General features: G+C 45.7%; 1 protein-coding gene across 9 annotated transcripts in view; it reads right to left on the reverse strand.

Moving 5' to 3' along the window:
* Window positions 1-14847, reverse strand: part of FOXN3 (forkhead box N3) — a 167292-nt gene that overhangs the window by 87887 nt on the left and 64558 nt on the right. For all 9 annotated transcript variants that reach the window (XM_015865304.2, XM_032444685.1, XM_015865299.2 and 6 more), the window contains exon 3: window positions 434-570. In XM_015865304.2, the coding sequence (XP_015720790.1) occupies window positions 434-570 (137 nt within the window). The remainder of the gene's footprint in view (window positions 1-433; window positions 571-14847) is intronic.

Consider the following 14847-nt stretch of genomic DNA (forward strand, 5'->3'; position numbering starts at 1 on the left):
TACTATGACAATGTATTGCTCTGGAGATACGATGATGGCAGAGCGGATTTACATTTTTCTACCCATTACCCAAGTCTTGCTACACATGAGGAAGCAATCACACACATAGGGGATTACTGCTTTGCCCAGACACATGGGGAATGTCCAACTTCTTACAAACATATCAGAAATATATACCAAAAAATTACAGGAGTAAAATAAACACCACCCATCATTCCAAGCCGGGCGAAGCCCCTCGAACTTCCAGCCGCGCGGTTGCTAGGCAGGATTACTGTCCCCGTGACAACCGCTGCGCAGCCCCACAGGGACGGCACAACCAACACCCGGTACAACCAGCACCCACCACCCCACGCCCATGGCACCCCTGGGCCTGCCCAGTGTCACAGGCAGCTGCAGGAAAACAATTAGAGTTGTAAAATCATCTGGGTCTTACCTTTGATATGCCTGAGGAGATGTGGGAGGTGTATTGAACACGTGCGAGTATGGGTGATAGGGTGTCTTTTTCAAAGCCTGAATAAGATTTTGTCTATATTCTGGGTCTATACACCACAAGGACCCCTTTCCAATACTCTGCAAAGAAAAAAGAGTTGAAAAAAAAAAATCAAATATTTGATCTAATGGCACAGCCTTATTCATTTAGCAGCAGTTGTCAGGAAAGCAGTGAGTTGGGTTCCTGGTCTGACAGCAGTGAACACGGTTTGCCCAGCAGAGATATCACTCCATTAATATATACTGTGACTATGGTGTAAAAAAACAACAACAACAAAACTAAGAACGCACATTCAGCTGCTTCCCTACCACCCCTTATTAGTTAATATCATTTAACAGCATCTGGCAATGTCCCCATCACCCTGTGCTGGAACAACACAAAGCTACCATTGCTGCTAGATGGAAACTTTGAAGAGAATCTGATTCTTTTTTGAAAGTGATTTTATTTTCCTTTTGTGCTGCTACACTAAGGAGAAACAGGGCCGAAGAGGAGGGGTTTACATACCCTAGCAACTGTTTTAAAAATAAAAGGATTTAATCCTTCAGCCACATGACATCGGTGCCATTATACTACAAGAAGAAATAAATCATCTTTTCTCCCCTAAGGGGAAAAAAACAAAACACTCCCAGAACCCCAAACAAAAGAGTAAAACCAGAGCTCAAACCGCGCCGGGGTGTTGTGAAATCAGTCGGTGGTTCCAGCAGCAGTGACTGCCCGCTTTATGGGTGGCTTTGGGACACACCAGTGGGATACACTTAGTGCTTGCAGAGCTCCTTCCCAGCTGACAGGCTGCATGTCTGCACAGAAGTCACCCCACAAACAAAACCAGAAAAATAAGAAAGAAGCTTCCCAAGCCTCACTGGATTTCTATGTGGGAGCACCTCACAGTCTCACAGCACTGCCCGAGTCATGGCCTTCAATCTAAGCCAAACCCACCTGCAGGGAGCAAGGAACCAGGTTCTGCAGGTCACTGTGGACCAGCCGGCCCCTGGGCTGTCAGAAGCCATTCAGAAGGCTCCACATGGCTCCACAGGGACAGCACAGGGAGAAGCTGGGCCTGCAGGGCCTGGGGGCTCCAGGAGCAGCAGGCCTTGGGGCTGCTACCTGGGCCAGGCACTGTGTGGTTGACTGGACACCCACCGCAGTGCCCATGGCTCACACCAGCCTGCAGCAAGGAGCCTGTGATGTTTAGGTTTCAATTGTGGGACAATAAGCCAAAGACTCTGCAAGACTTTGCACGGTAAGCCTAGGAACTGACTTTTTAGGCAAAGGACAGACTTAAAAATAGAATCCAAATCTCTCAAATTCCATTTCCACGCTCCATCCAAGAGGGAGAGCAAGAACACCACAAATTTTCCTTTTAAGCAAGCAACACGCGAAGCTAGGAACATTTTTTTTTCAGGGAAAACCTTTGCTGGATTCCTTACTCTTTGCAGCATGGGACAAGTTTTAAAAATGCTACATTTAAATACCACCTTGTCTACTCGTACTTGCTGGAACACAACACGCTGTTTCCAAGCCTCTGAGTTCTTTCATCCAAGTCATCTACCTGGCTGTGATCTCCACCAGCCCCACCAGAGTGAGCACAAGTCAAGGGGTTTACGGGGTGAGGTCACTGCTGAAGGCTGACTTCAAACCACGCGTTGCTGCCATGCTGCATGTGTTTGGCTTGCAGATATTCTTGTGAAAGCCAAAAATAATCTCACTGGAAAACAGAAACTCTCACACAAGAGATTGGGAAAGTATTCTTGTTAGAAGAAACACTGAGAAGGCAGTGCTATGTTTTTTCGCTAATACATTTTGCTCTTTTTTTCACTGCAGCTGATTTAGAATTTAGCAGTAACAATAAACACAATTTAAAGCAGAGATCTCCAACCACTCAAAGTTCCTTTTTTAAGATATTTACCTTTGCTCTTCCACAATCACACAACAGACAGAAACACAAAGAAAAGTGAAGTGTCCCCCGGTTTAAGACTTTCCTGACAGCCCGAGGTGTGAACAGCTCCACTAGCTGTCTGTGAAGATGTGTCATTAGTCTTCCATACACAGAGCAGCCACAGGATAGGAAATCACTGGAACTCAGACCAATCGGTTAGTGATTAATTTCCATCTTATGACACTTGGCGTGCTGCTTCACTACCTCCTCCAAGCCAAAAGTCAATAGTGTCTCCAATCAAAAACCAGCAAGAAAGGAAAAAAATCCCTGGGTAGTATTTGTCTCCCAGGCAACAAGTGAGCAAGGAATGGATCCCAGCTCAGCAACCTCAGCACTGGAGCACTGCAGCCTGTCTGGCCGTGCCTCCTGGCACCCTCCCCCCCCATTCAGATGGGGCTGCTCCTGTATTCATGGTTCATGTTGTTACAAATAAGGATGGTGTTACCAAGAGTCCCCTCACCTTATCCAAGGGCTGTAACCACAGGCAAGCCATTCCAAAGGTGTAACTATCGGAGAGAGAAACCAATGCACAGAAGTTACCCCATGAATACTTAGGGCTTAATATTTTCTATAAGAAGCTTCCTGATTATGTTTACTAATTATCATTAAGATACTGTATTCCTTTTCCTGTCATCTACAATACATACAAACTCTATTTAGGTGTTGTTCTTCCTGATAGCTCAAATACCCAAACACGATTTCCCTCCAGCCATTAAAACTGGTACATTACCAAGAACAGGTGTGAGACATTCAGTGTCCAATTTCTTTCCCCCTCAAAGTGGACTGCATACAGAAGTCTTAAAAATCTTATTTACACAACCTGGTAGGGCGCAAACAAGCAAATAAATAAATAAAGCTGTTTGTTAGCTCTTTCAATCATTAGAGTTAACAGCATTACGTTACTAAAACCCCTCGTTATAAAGATCTTGCTTCCATATACCTCACACTGCTGACAGCCTAGCCCTATGCAGTACTTATCATCTGCCCAAAGCTCCACAAAATAAAAGGTTGCTGAGCACTTTCCAGGACCAACAGCTGGGAAAAATACAGACCCTATCTATATAAAAATTTTGGCAAATGCTTATTTGAGGAATTTCATTCCCTGGTTATTTTAGCAATGACTTGGAATTTGTTAGGAACGCAGCTTGTTTCCATGGTGGTTCTTTTTAATGTCACATAGTCTGCCCCAAACAAAGCTTGGGAAAGAGAGCAGACATAGAGGCCACCAAGCATGCAGGTTTGGACTCAGACAATCACGGCTGTCCAGTGGGGCACCAAGCTGACAGTGGGGAGCAGCAGCACAGGGCTGCCTCTTCCCACAGCAGGTCTCTGCCTGGTGCCCAGTATCTCTCTACAAAGAAGATCCTTGGGGACTGTCCCCTTCTGCAGGACAAGCCATGGTGACACATCAATGTGCCTCCTGGCACAGCACCCAGAGGAAGAGCGGAGCCCTGGCTGGGCACAGAGCAGCTGGGAAAGAGCAGGCACGCAGGGGGAGCTGGGACAAGCTGGGCAGTTGGCTTTCAGTCCGTGAGCTTGTTGCTCCAAGGAAAAGAATTCAACAACTCCCCCCTAAGATGAACCACTGAAATAGAAGGGGATGAATGCTCAGGACTAAACTCTCCAAAACCAAAGTTGTCAACGGAATGAACTAGGAATGTCACCATTACCCAAATGGAGTGGTGCACACATACACTATTGTTTGTAACTATCCTGCCCTGATTACTGTGGCACTAACTATGAAAGCCAATAGAAAAAAAGCAGAAACTTCCTATTAGTTGAAAAACGACCTTTCCAATTAGCATCTGCAGTCCCAAGTCATCACAACTTGAAATCAGAGGATGGTGGCACATCAGTCCCTGGCTGGGTCAGTGTGAGCCAGTGCAGTCATTAACACGGGACCTCTGAATAACACTAATGACACTTTCTTGCAAAGATAAAGAACCATTGGTATGTCAGTCATCCCCATTACCCATGTAACAGTTTGCTCTCAGCATGGATGAAACCTGCTATTGTTACAGCAAATGACCTCTCTGCAAGTAATAGCACAGAGATTACTGTGTATCAAAGGTTTTTATTCTGGATAAATATTTATCCCATGCTCACTGTGCCCCTCTCAGTAGAGAACTTGAAGCAAATCTTTGCTCAGATTTGCCAACCTGTTTACCCACAGGAATGCCGTACAGCTCTCCCAGGTGTCCAAGTGTGCCACCCAAACACAGCGGTGTTTCTACAGGATCCAACTTTAATAAGCCAGTTTTCAAAAGGAAAGCTTCAATAAAAGAATGGGATGATGGAAATACATGTGATGCCACCACACAGCGTAAAGCAACCACTCGAGTAGCTACAGCTAGGACCAGAATCTGAACAAACAACTGTTTTTAGACCAGAAAGATATTTCAGTGCCTAAGGAAAGAGAGGGAACAATACTTCTCAATGTTTAGGACCATATCACACAACACTGCTCCTGAAGTTGTGCAAACAAAATTGAAGGCACAATGGGGAATAAGCAGCTGATGATATAAACTTGAACTCAGTCAGAGGACTGAAGCCCACTGTGATCACAGCTGTCTTGTATCAGCACCACAGCTCCAAGGCGCTGCCAGGGCAGGGGGTCCTCAGCACTCAGAGAGCACAGCCCAGCAGCTCTGTGCTCCCACCTGCGGGCCATGCTGCCAGCACCACAACACCCTGCTCTGCTCTGCGCTGCCCACGGGGGACTCGCTTAGGACCGAAGCTCCTTCCTTTACTCCAGGCAGGGGCAACACAATAATGCCAACACTGGGAGAAAACAGTGGAGCTGGTCTGCTGCTCTGCTTCAAACTCTGTTGGTTATGTTTTACTCATTGGGATTTGACAGTAAGGACAGACTGAATATTGTCTGCTCTGCTCACCTGCATTGGTTCTCTGGCTGTAAACAGTTTTTATGAACAGTCACAGATAACACCAAACCTTTATGCTCTTCAACAGCTCTGCACCGTGCAGATGAGGATGGTGGGTTCTCTATTTGCCTCATCATTAAACAAATGAAGTAATTCACAAAAAGACACAAACAGAGTGTTAGAATCATCTGAGGTCAGCTAAATACAACTGCTCAAGAGTTCTTAAAGAAAGAAAAACAAAACCTCTGCCAATGATTGCTATTCTTATAAAACACATTCCTTAGATCCACTGTAATATCTCATAACATTTGCAAATAACTATTCATGCCGTGTAAGGGTCAATTTTTTTCATTCTTCTCAAACATTTCTAGCACAGACTTGTGAAATTCTATACAGCCAGTTTTAGAGAGCTGCGCTACAGTCCTTAGCAGCAATTTTAATGACAGTAACAACTGCACAGTAAGCATTTAATTTTCATAAAGCTTCACACAAAATCCCCCCAACCTTTGAACTCTAGAAACTTCCCCCTGCCCTTCAGAGGAAGGTTTGGCACCGTTATGTGGCAGTTTGACATAACGCAGAGAACATAAAGTCCTATTTGCACGCAACATGACAAAACCCTCACACCCACTTCTCCTGTGTTTTCAACACCTTTCTACAAAGCCCTCCACCACAGTGCGGATCAAGCACAAAGCTGAGAAAGAGCTCTCACTAGTTAAAACGCAGTTACATGGACATAAATACATGCTCATTTGATATGTGAAACAAGTGGTGTGAAGGGAAGGACTGCTGGAGCGTGGTGTTCCACCCCAAGTAAACCAGCTGCATCAAGAAATCACTGCTACTCTCAAGAGAACAAAAGATTGGAGCCTTTCAGGTCTAATTTTGCCCCAGGTAAAAATATCCATTAGCTCAAATCGCAGAAGTCCAGGTCTCTGCTTTCATGCTCATCTCCTGCTATTTTAAGCTCATTTGCTCTCCCAGACATGAATACATCAGTTACTAGACCCTTGTCCTGCCACTAGGACAGCGGCCTGGCTCTGCCCAGGTAGTGCAGGGCCATAAGCATCTTGGTCCCCAGACCTCCCCCTGTCCACTGTGGGCAGACTGGGAAGCTAGGGGAGGAAGGCCCCACAAGACAGGAGCTTTCCCTAAGTGAGAAGCAGGATTATGGCAAGAAGGGTTACCTTGTCTTAAACAAAATTAACTCCCCATCCCCCATAACAAAGAGACTCTTCTGACAGGCTTAGTAGATGGCAAGTGGTATCACCACTCTCTGTGAGCCACACATAGCCTGTTAGGCATCTCTTCATTTACTACATTTGCAAACAACCCTATAAAACTATTTCACAGCCATATGGAAATCCTGTGAGCGCCTGTAGAGAATATTGTTTGCTGCCCTTAAACAAAGCTTTGCTCATAACTAAAGCAGACATGTGCTGTTCCTTTGCAATGCCTGGCAGCCCCAGGCCTGCCCAAAGCCAACCAGGCCAGGGGACAAGAAAAGGCATCAGCGCTGCCCAGCAGGAATACAGCATGGGGTCCAGGGGGCACAGGGCTGGGAAGCAGGGAGCCCAGAGCCAGAGCTGTTGGCAGGCCATCACAGTGAGCCTGAGGAGATAAGGAAACAAGCAGCACTGCTACTGCTGGGTCAGCCTACAGAATTCCTGCGTACGCACAGAAACTGCAATTAGCCCCACTCTGTTGAAAATTGAGGACGCGCAGAAACAAAAGAAGTTAAGAGCTCAAGGTCACCTGCAAAGTCAAGGGCAGAAGAAGAAAAAAAGCATGCCAAGATTCCAGAGCAGCAGCCCCTTAGTGGCCATGCAGGCGGTGTGTCATGGATTGAGCCCCCCAGTACCAGCCAGCCAATGTGACACATAGTATCCCTGAGCTGCCTCCACAGCCAGGGAACAGTGCCTGCTCCCACAAATAGATGATTATAAAGCATCTGAAAACCCAGAGCGATTTTAAAACAACCCTTCACACAACAGATACTCAAAAAATTATCCAACACTTAGATCAGTGCTGGAGGTCAGCGGGTCAGGCGTTGTCTGCCAGCGCCTTAATGATGAAATGAGCAAGGGAGAGAACTGCCAGGGGAAGGGGTTAACAGCTCACAGAAACCGGTGGGAGGGAGTGGGTGGGACTAACTCCATTAGCCACAAATAAAAACAGAAATAAGCAAGACCTGACAAAAGCTAATGGATTGGCACCATTTTCTCCTTAACTGCTTAATGCAGGGGCTTCCCTTGCTTAGCGCTTCATTTGGTTCATGGGATGAATTAAGGAGATCCAGGCACGGTGATGGACAGCTGGAGATGTGGCCTGGCAGCAGCGCTCTGAGGTGGGCCTGTGTGCTAAGGCTGGCACTGCACAGACACACACCAGTGCAAGGCCCCACTCAGTGCCCACTGCCACAGCACACAGCAACACACGTTTATACCACCTGTACACACACATCCCGATCCCCCTCCTTCAATTCCACTTCTACGTCAAGGTCAAAAATAGTTACTTTTTACTGTTTTGTTTTTTTTTTTTTCTCTTTCTCATGACTGAATGACAAACACTAGAGAGCAAAACAAGCGATTCCAGCACTGCAAACATCCCCCCAAACAAGACAACTCCTCAGCTGTGCCCAAAGGTCTGGCTCACTTGCTCAGTGCACATCAGTATGAAGTCAGGGCAGTATCTGCCTGTAGGAGCACCAGGGCCTGAGCACCAGCACTCACCTGTGCTGGGCTTGTAAAACAGTAAGGAGAGATAAGGCTGCTCAGTCTCCAAAGTTCTGACAGTAAGATTAATTAACAATGCAAAAAGGCAATTGTCCTTTAGGTTTTAGTTGGGTTTTTAAGTGCCTGCGTTTTTATAAGCACAGCTGAATGGGTTGCAAATGGGGCAAGGCAGAAAGCAGCATAGAATCACAGAATGGCCTGGGTTGAAAAGGACCTCAAAGATCATCGTTTCAACCTCCCTGCTATGTGCAGGGTCACCAACCACCAGACCAGGCTGCCCAGAGCCACATCCAGCCTGGCCTTGAATGCCTCCAGGGATGGGGCATCCACAACCTCCTTGGGCAACCTGTTCCAGTTCATCGCCACCCTCTGTGTGAAAACTTCCTCCCAATATCTAACCTAAACCTCCCCATCTCAGTTTAAGACCATTCCTCCTTGTCCTATCACTATCCACTCTCATCAACAGCCGTTTCCCATCCTGTTTATACACTTCCTTCAAGTACTGGAAGGCCACAATGAGGTCTCCCGGGAGCCTTCTCTTCTCCAAGCTAAACAATCCCAGCAGATGCACCATGCCATGGCTCCACACGAAGGCCCTCTGCAGTGTGAGCCACTCCATCAAGTGCATTTCAGAGCAGGTAATTAATGCTGCCTTTCAGCTGCCCTGAGCACTTCCACCAACAAAACAGATTTGAAAAGTACGCAGGTAGTTTATTAAAGAAGGCAAAGTGATTCCATTAGACAAATAGGACAGAGACTCACTGGTGTGAGTGGATTTAAAGCAAAAAAAAAAAAAAAAAGACAAATATTTCCACTTAGATACATTCAAGGAAGACAGCAAGTCCCTGATGAAAGTCTGCAGCTTGGCAGGAATGGGGCTCACAGGTTTATTCATGTTGCTTCCCAGACAGACCAGTTCCGCATTAGCAAAGCATTCCTCAAAGTCCAAATAACTAAGAATCCTCACTTGGTGTATATTTTTCCTCTGTTTAAGGTCCACTTCACTTTATTCCAAATCCCACAGTGACGTAAAGGAAAAGCAGGTTTCCTTAGATTTGCAAGAGAATAGGAGGACATGCACCACAGGCAGCAGAGCCAGACTAAGAGCCAGCCGAAAAGAACCCAGCAGAAAAAGAAACACCGCTCTTCAGAGCGCTGCTTTGGTCGAGCTGCTAGAAAACAGGATGTGAGCATCAGTTGTGTGCAGAGAAGAGAGGTTATTCAGAACAGTGAATTCACGCACAGACTGGGTCTTTTACTCTGTAAGGTAAGGGTGGGAGGAAGGGGGGAAAAAAGCTTTCAACCCACACACCACAGCCCTGCCTACTTGGGTTTTCCCCAGCCTTTTTTTAACTTTCCTATCTCACAAGCAGTCCTTTTCAAGCGTGATGTTCACAGGCAGCCACCTGTAAAACACGAGTGCGCTGAGAGGAGGAGGAAGAAGGATGTGCTGCTTAGGAAAAGGATCCCATGGGCAACCACAGGCGTGTGGGACTGGTACAGCTGGAGAATGACACGTGTCTGCAGGAAGGACTGCGCCCAGCTGGAGCATAGAACTGGGGGAAAAGGAAAGGCCAGGGAAGGGAAAAGGAAAGTGATGCTGTATGACAAGAGTAAGAGCTGCTGGAAATTAGAGAAGCAGCAGCAGCACTACTCAGGGCTAACTCACCGTCTGCACCAATCCTTGCTACTTAGCAGCAGGCTATTACTCATGATAATCATAGTATACAAAAAGGCTGCAGATCAATACTGAACAAAGGTGATTAGTGCTCAATGATTAAACATCAGTGCACGAATTTATCCAACTTAATGTGCCTGAAGTGGAAGGAAACAGGGAGAAACCATTTCTGAGTGGACTCCAGTAACAAAAATTGACAATCCATCCAGCATCTGACGTTAACGCTGCGAACAGTCCAGAACTGAAAGATGGAAAATTGTTTTCTTCCAAATTATTCAAGATCAAATGTGCCTTTGAACAAATATAACCCTCTAAAGGAAAAGAAAATCTCATTGAAGAATGCCAAAATGAAGCGATTCTGACGACACAGGTGTCACACTAACAGGCCTGCTGTGACCTGAGTCACTGCTCCAGGTCTTCTGTGATCTTCTTCGCTATCGGTTTCACACAGGAAGCCTTCACGTTTGACACACCAAAAATAGCAGACGGTGTACAAACGAAAAACTTTGTTCAAAAAGCCTTGCAACTTCTTTCTTTTCTTACATGCTAATGAGCTTTCAGCACAGCACAAGGGTGACTTAAAGCCCTTCACCCTGCCATGTTATCCTCACACCCATGCATGTGAACAGCTCTATTACTAGGTGATGGAAACAATAAAGAACTAAGAGGAAAAAAAACAATAACAGTAAAGAGATGGTAGGGATCTTAAAGACTAAGAAAACAAGACATCTCCCATTATTTTAAATGGTATCATGATTTCTGAGCCAAATTCAGGAATGTTAGGGCACAAATCTGCATAGGAACTGCTGTCCCCATCCCTATCACATGCATCTGCACTTTTACACACACATCTGGACACTAGTGTTACCCTGTATACCTTAAAAGCCACACAACACAGAAAACTCATCTGGATCATTACAGACATGCATCAGAATACATATGTTACAGTGTATCTGTATGAAGAATGAGAAGCAATCCCACCCTGTTAGCAGAGCTGAAGTTACACATGGCTTGAATTGAAAAGCCACTTAAGCAAGCTCTGGAACCATCACGCTGTTCAAACTGATGCCAAACAACAGGAACTGACAGTCAAAACAGGAAAAAACAGAGCTCACTGATGAAGCAAATTCTTCCCCCTCCTAACGCACGGCTAAATTAAAGATTCAGAGTGCAAATTCAAAATCAAGCCTGTGACCCCTAATTTATAAATTGTGAGGGAAATAAATTGAGGTTGATGCAGCACACAAATGGGTAATTGTACCGTAATCAAGACACAGAAGTCTGTCCCGTCAGCTCGAGCCCAGCCAAAGGGATTTTTGGCAATACTGCCACTGCAGGGTGAGAGGGACTCAAGTGGTGGTGAAGGAGCAGATGCTAATTAGCAAAAGCAGTTAAATCACAAGCACGTATACTTAGAAACTAAAATAATGCAAATATTTTAGCTGGGGGAACAGGACTACATCTTCCTGCTCTTTTTCCCAACTCAGCAGAAAAACAGGATAAGAAAGCAAGATCTTTCTTTCCATTTCAATACTACAAATTAAAATCAAAGCTTTCTAAATGAAAATTCTGTATTTCTTCTCAAACAAGAGGAATGACAGAAAAGCTCTTCTCTTTGTGGAAATGGTCATAATTATGTCTCTGTTTTCCCATATTCCAAATTACTCAGCTCTAAGAGCCAACAGTAAATGACAGACCAAAGCAGACTTTCTAAGCTAAGAAGGAACTGATTTCCTCTAAACACAAGCAGCACTGCCCCAAAAGGCACCAAAGTCTTACAGGTGTTTTAGCAAAACCTGAAAGTATAAAAATTAACAAGTGGAGAGGAAAGACAGTTCAGGTTAGTTAGCATCATGATTTAAAGCAATCTGTTGAGACTGATTGGTAACCATTTGCAGCAGCACAGCACATCTGTCCTAAGGAAATTCTGCACATGCCACTGCCACAGCATGCTGCTTTCCTAATGCTGGGATGCGAGCAAGTGGAAAGCTTTGTGTGACAGTCCAAATTCGTACTGTTTTTGCTCCCATTTCACCTCACAAGTGTTTTGATGATCTGAAAACCAAAATAATTATGTAGAGTTTACACACACGTACGTATACACACGGGGATAGAGAGATACAAAAACAAATGAATTTAAGCAGAAGAGGAGGGAGAGCCTGAACAATAAAATCCCATTTGTCTCAATAGCTGGGAGCTAGCTCTGCACTGAGTCTTCAGTGCCATTTATCTCTTTATGACAGCTTCTTTCCTCTGTCGTGCAGCCCAAAGTGTAAAAAGCACCAGAACTTGAAATAAATTGGAAAGAAAAAACAAAACAAAATCAACAACCCTACCCTTACAACAGTGAGGCCTGCATACTAAGCACCGAGCCCTTAGAGAAAACATTGATCTCTAGGGAAGGGGGGCAAGAGAGAGAAAAGCCAAATTAATTAGTGCAATGAGGCAATTATGTAACAATAATGTGTAATGTCAATTGCCAGAACAGAAAAACAAAGCGCTTGCCTGATGTCCCACTATCTCAGCCACACCAACCACGTAACTTCTAGTCCCTCCCAATGAAACACCTACATCTGCAGTTCCTGTAAACCAATGAATCATTCACACCACCCATCTACAGCACAGAAGTTCTTCAAGAAAGGTGAATGAATGCAAGAACCCTACCATTATTTTCACTGAAACTTACAACTGAACACAATCTGTAAAGGCAATTCCTGCAGGATGAAATGCCTTTTGACCCAGGAGCTAGATACCATTTTCTCTCCAGGCCTGGCTGTAACTGTAGCTCCGGCTCAGCCCACAGCATGCAGTTCTCACATTCATCAAGCATTCCTCCCCAAAGACTTGGCAGCGTTCCTATGAGCAGTGAGGATCCCTGGACATGCAGTTTCCCTGCTGTAGGGTTGGAGAAGGCTGCACACAGACAGGCTGTACAAGGTAGTGATACTAAAGGGAACTTTTGCAAAAGCAGTTATCCTGCAAGGAAAGAATTTTATTCTTCAAGACAAACCACGTGAAATCCTTAGTTCTACCTGACAATTAAAGGAGAAAAGACCTAGCTGCAAAACCGCAGCTTTCATTACATTCTGCATCACCTACTCCTAACGATGACAATTACCTCCTTCCTCCTAATCTAAAAGCAGAGCATTTCAAAACCTCCTCCCCAGTTCAAAAAGAACACGCATCACCTTAGGACAAGTGTGTTCCCACTCTCTGCCTTTCAAATGAAAGGGTGAGGAAAAGAGAAAATATGGAAATGAAAGCTTGAGACAAGGCGTGTCGGCACCCAGCCCCAGCCCTCATTAACCCCCACAGCCCGACCAGTTGCACTGGAGGCTTTTCTTTCCACAGTAATATCAGAAAAACATTTGCCATAGTTAACACAACTCAGTGAGCTCCCTCCCACAGCAGGCAGCCATGGGATCTCATAAATACAGCCCTGGAGCAGAGCCTAACTTTCTGCTGATAGCTTGAATTGGTGTGAATTCTGCTGTTAGTATTCAACTAGATTCTCTTGTGCAAAATGCTATAAATAAGCTTCTGCTCCACGCAGTGCCACAGACACTTCCTTGCTATTCAGACCTCCATTCATTCCTCTGCTTACTGACAGGTGTTTTTCAGCAATTCACACCGCTGTATCAGAATCCTGGTATTACTCAGCAAACTGCTACTGTTCACTGTTGAGCATGCAGGAGATACAGTTTGGGCATCTTAAGTCACAGGACAGCAATCTGGTCTCTTTCCTACCATAGCAAGGAAAAACCCACTCACGTTTAAGGATCCTTGGAATGAGTCCTCTCAAAGATTCCTACACCAGTTTCCAGGGCAAAGTTTCCATAACATCCAGAATGGAATTTGAAAAACATAACTAATTAAATGTACCGTCTCTAAAATGACCATTATGGATAACCAAGTAAGAGCCAGCGACATCATTTATGGCTACAACTGCTGCTTTCCGCAGCCCTCAGTCTCAGCTCTCTGGTACTTACCCAAGAGTAAACCAGAAAGCAGCTCCCCTGAAGTCAAGAGCCCAAACTGGTGGGAGGATGGAGAAAAACAGAGAAGTACCAGAAAACCAGCAACATCCACATGTGTCTTGTTAAAGCAAACTTTCTTCACTGACTTTTTTTGCATGGCAGAGACCTGCACTGGTTCAAAATACCGGATGATGAATCAAATGATAAAAGTAAATACTCAGAGAGGGAAATCTTAATTAGCGTAAAGAAAATACATACCAGTGTGCAGCACAGTGCTTCCCCAGGGGCGTACTGAGCAATTCTTAACCAGATGCAGTTGTGTGGCTTTTATTTAAAGGAAATCTGTGTCCACACATCTAACTGCACCACAGCGCGCTGTGTTGTTGCAGCTACATGGGTTGTCTGCATGACGCCTTATCCAGCAATGCTCTGCCCATTCTCCATGAGACACTTCCTGCTCACAGGAAGGAAGGAAGGCTCCTCAGCACCTCGCAGGCTGTCTCAGGCTGCCCAAGCAGCACTCACAGTCACACCACTCAATCACCACCAGCTCTCCTAAGCACTTCTCAAGAGGTCTTTGCCCAGGAATAAGGTTGTGCAGCATAACCTGCTGCTCTGCTGCAGCCAGCAGGAAGCATTCCCAGCACAGCTCCCTCAGAACCATCTCCACTGCTCGTGTCCCACAGCCCAGCTCTGAGCTGCCAGCTGCTGCCTATCTGAATGGAGCTCAGCCCACGCCTGCTCTGCCTCAGGTACTACCTGACCACAGAGACCACAAGCCAAGCAGGGAGCTGAAAAAGAGCCAACCAAATCAGCCCACTGAAAAAGAATCCCATTGAGAACAGTTTTCCAGCAGCTCACTGTGCTGTGACACAGCTGCTGGGAGGAGCTGGAGAGGAGCTCGCAGAGTGACCCTGGAGAAGGGGGGCTCATCTGTATAGCAAAGGCTGTTGGGGGGCAGTGCCTGGTGCTGGCAGCTCACATTGGGCACAATTTAAACCAGCTGTGAAACATCCTCAATACTGGCCCCTTGAACAACTGCTCCCAGGAGAAAACCAAAAGCCAGCATCTTCAGAAGAAGAAAAGGAGTCTCTTACTCTGGAGGCACTCAGAGCCTGTCTGGCTACGTCCCTTTGCTGAGGGTGGCTC

The sequence above is a fragment of the Coturnix japonica genome, chromosome 5, assembly GCF_001577835.2.
Source record: "Coturnix japonica isolate 7356 chromosome 5, Coturnix japonica 2.1, whole genome shotgun sequence".
NCBI lineage: Eukaryota > Metazoa > Chordata > Aves > Galliformes > Phasianidae > Coturnix > Coturnix japonica.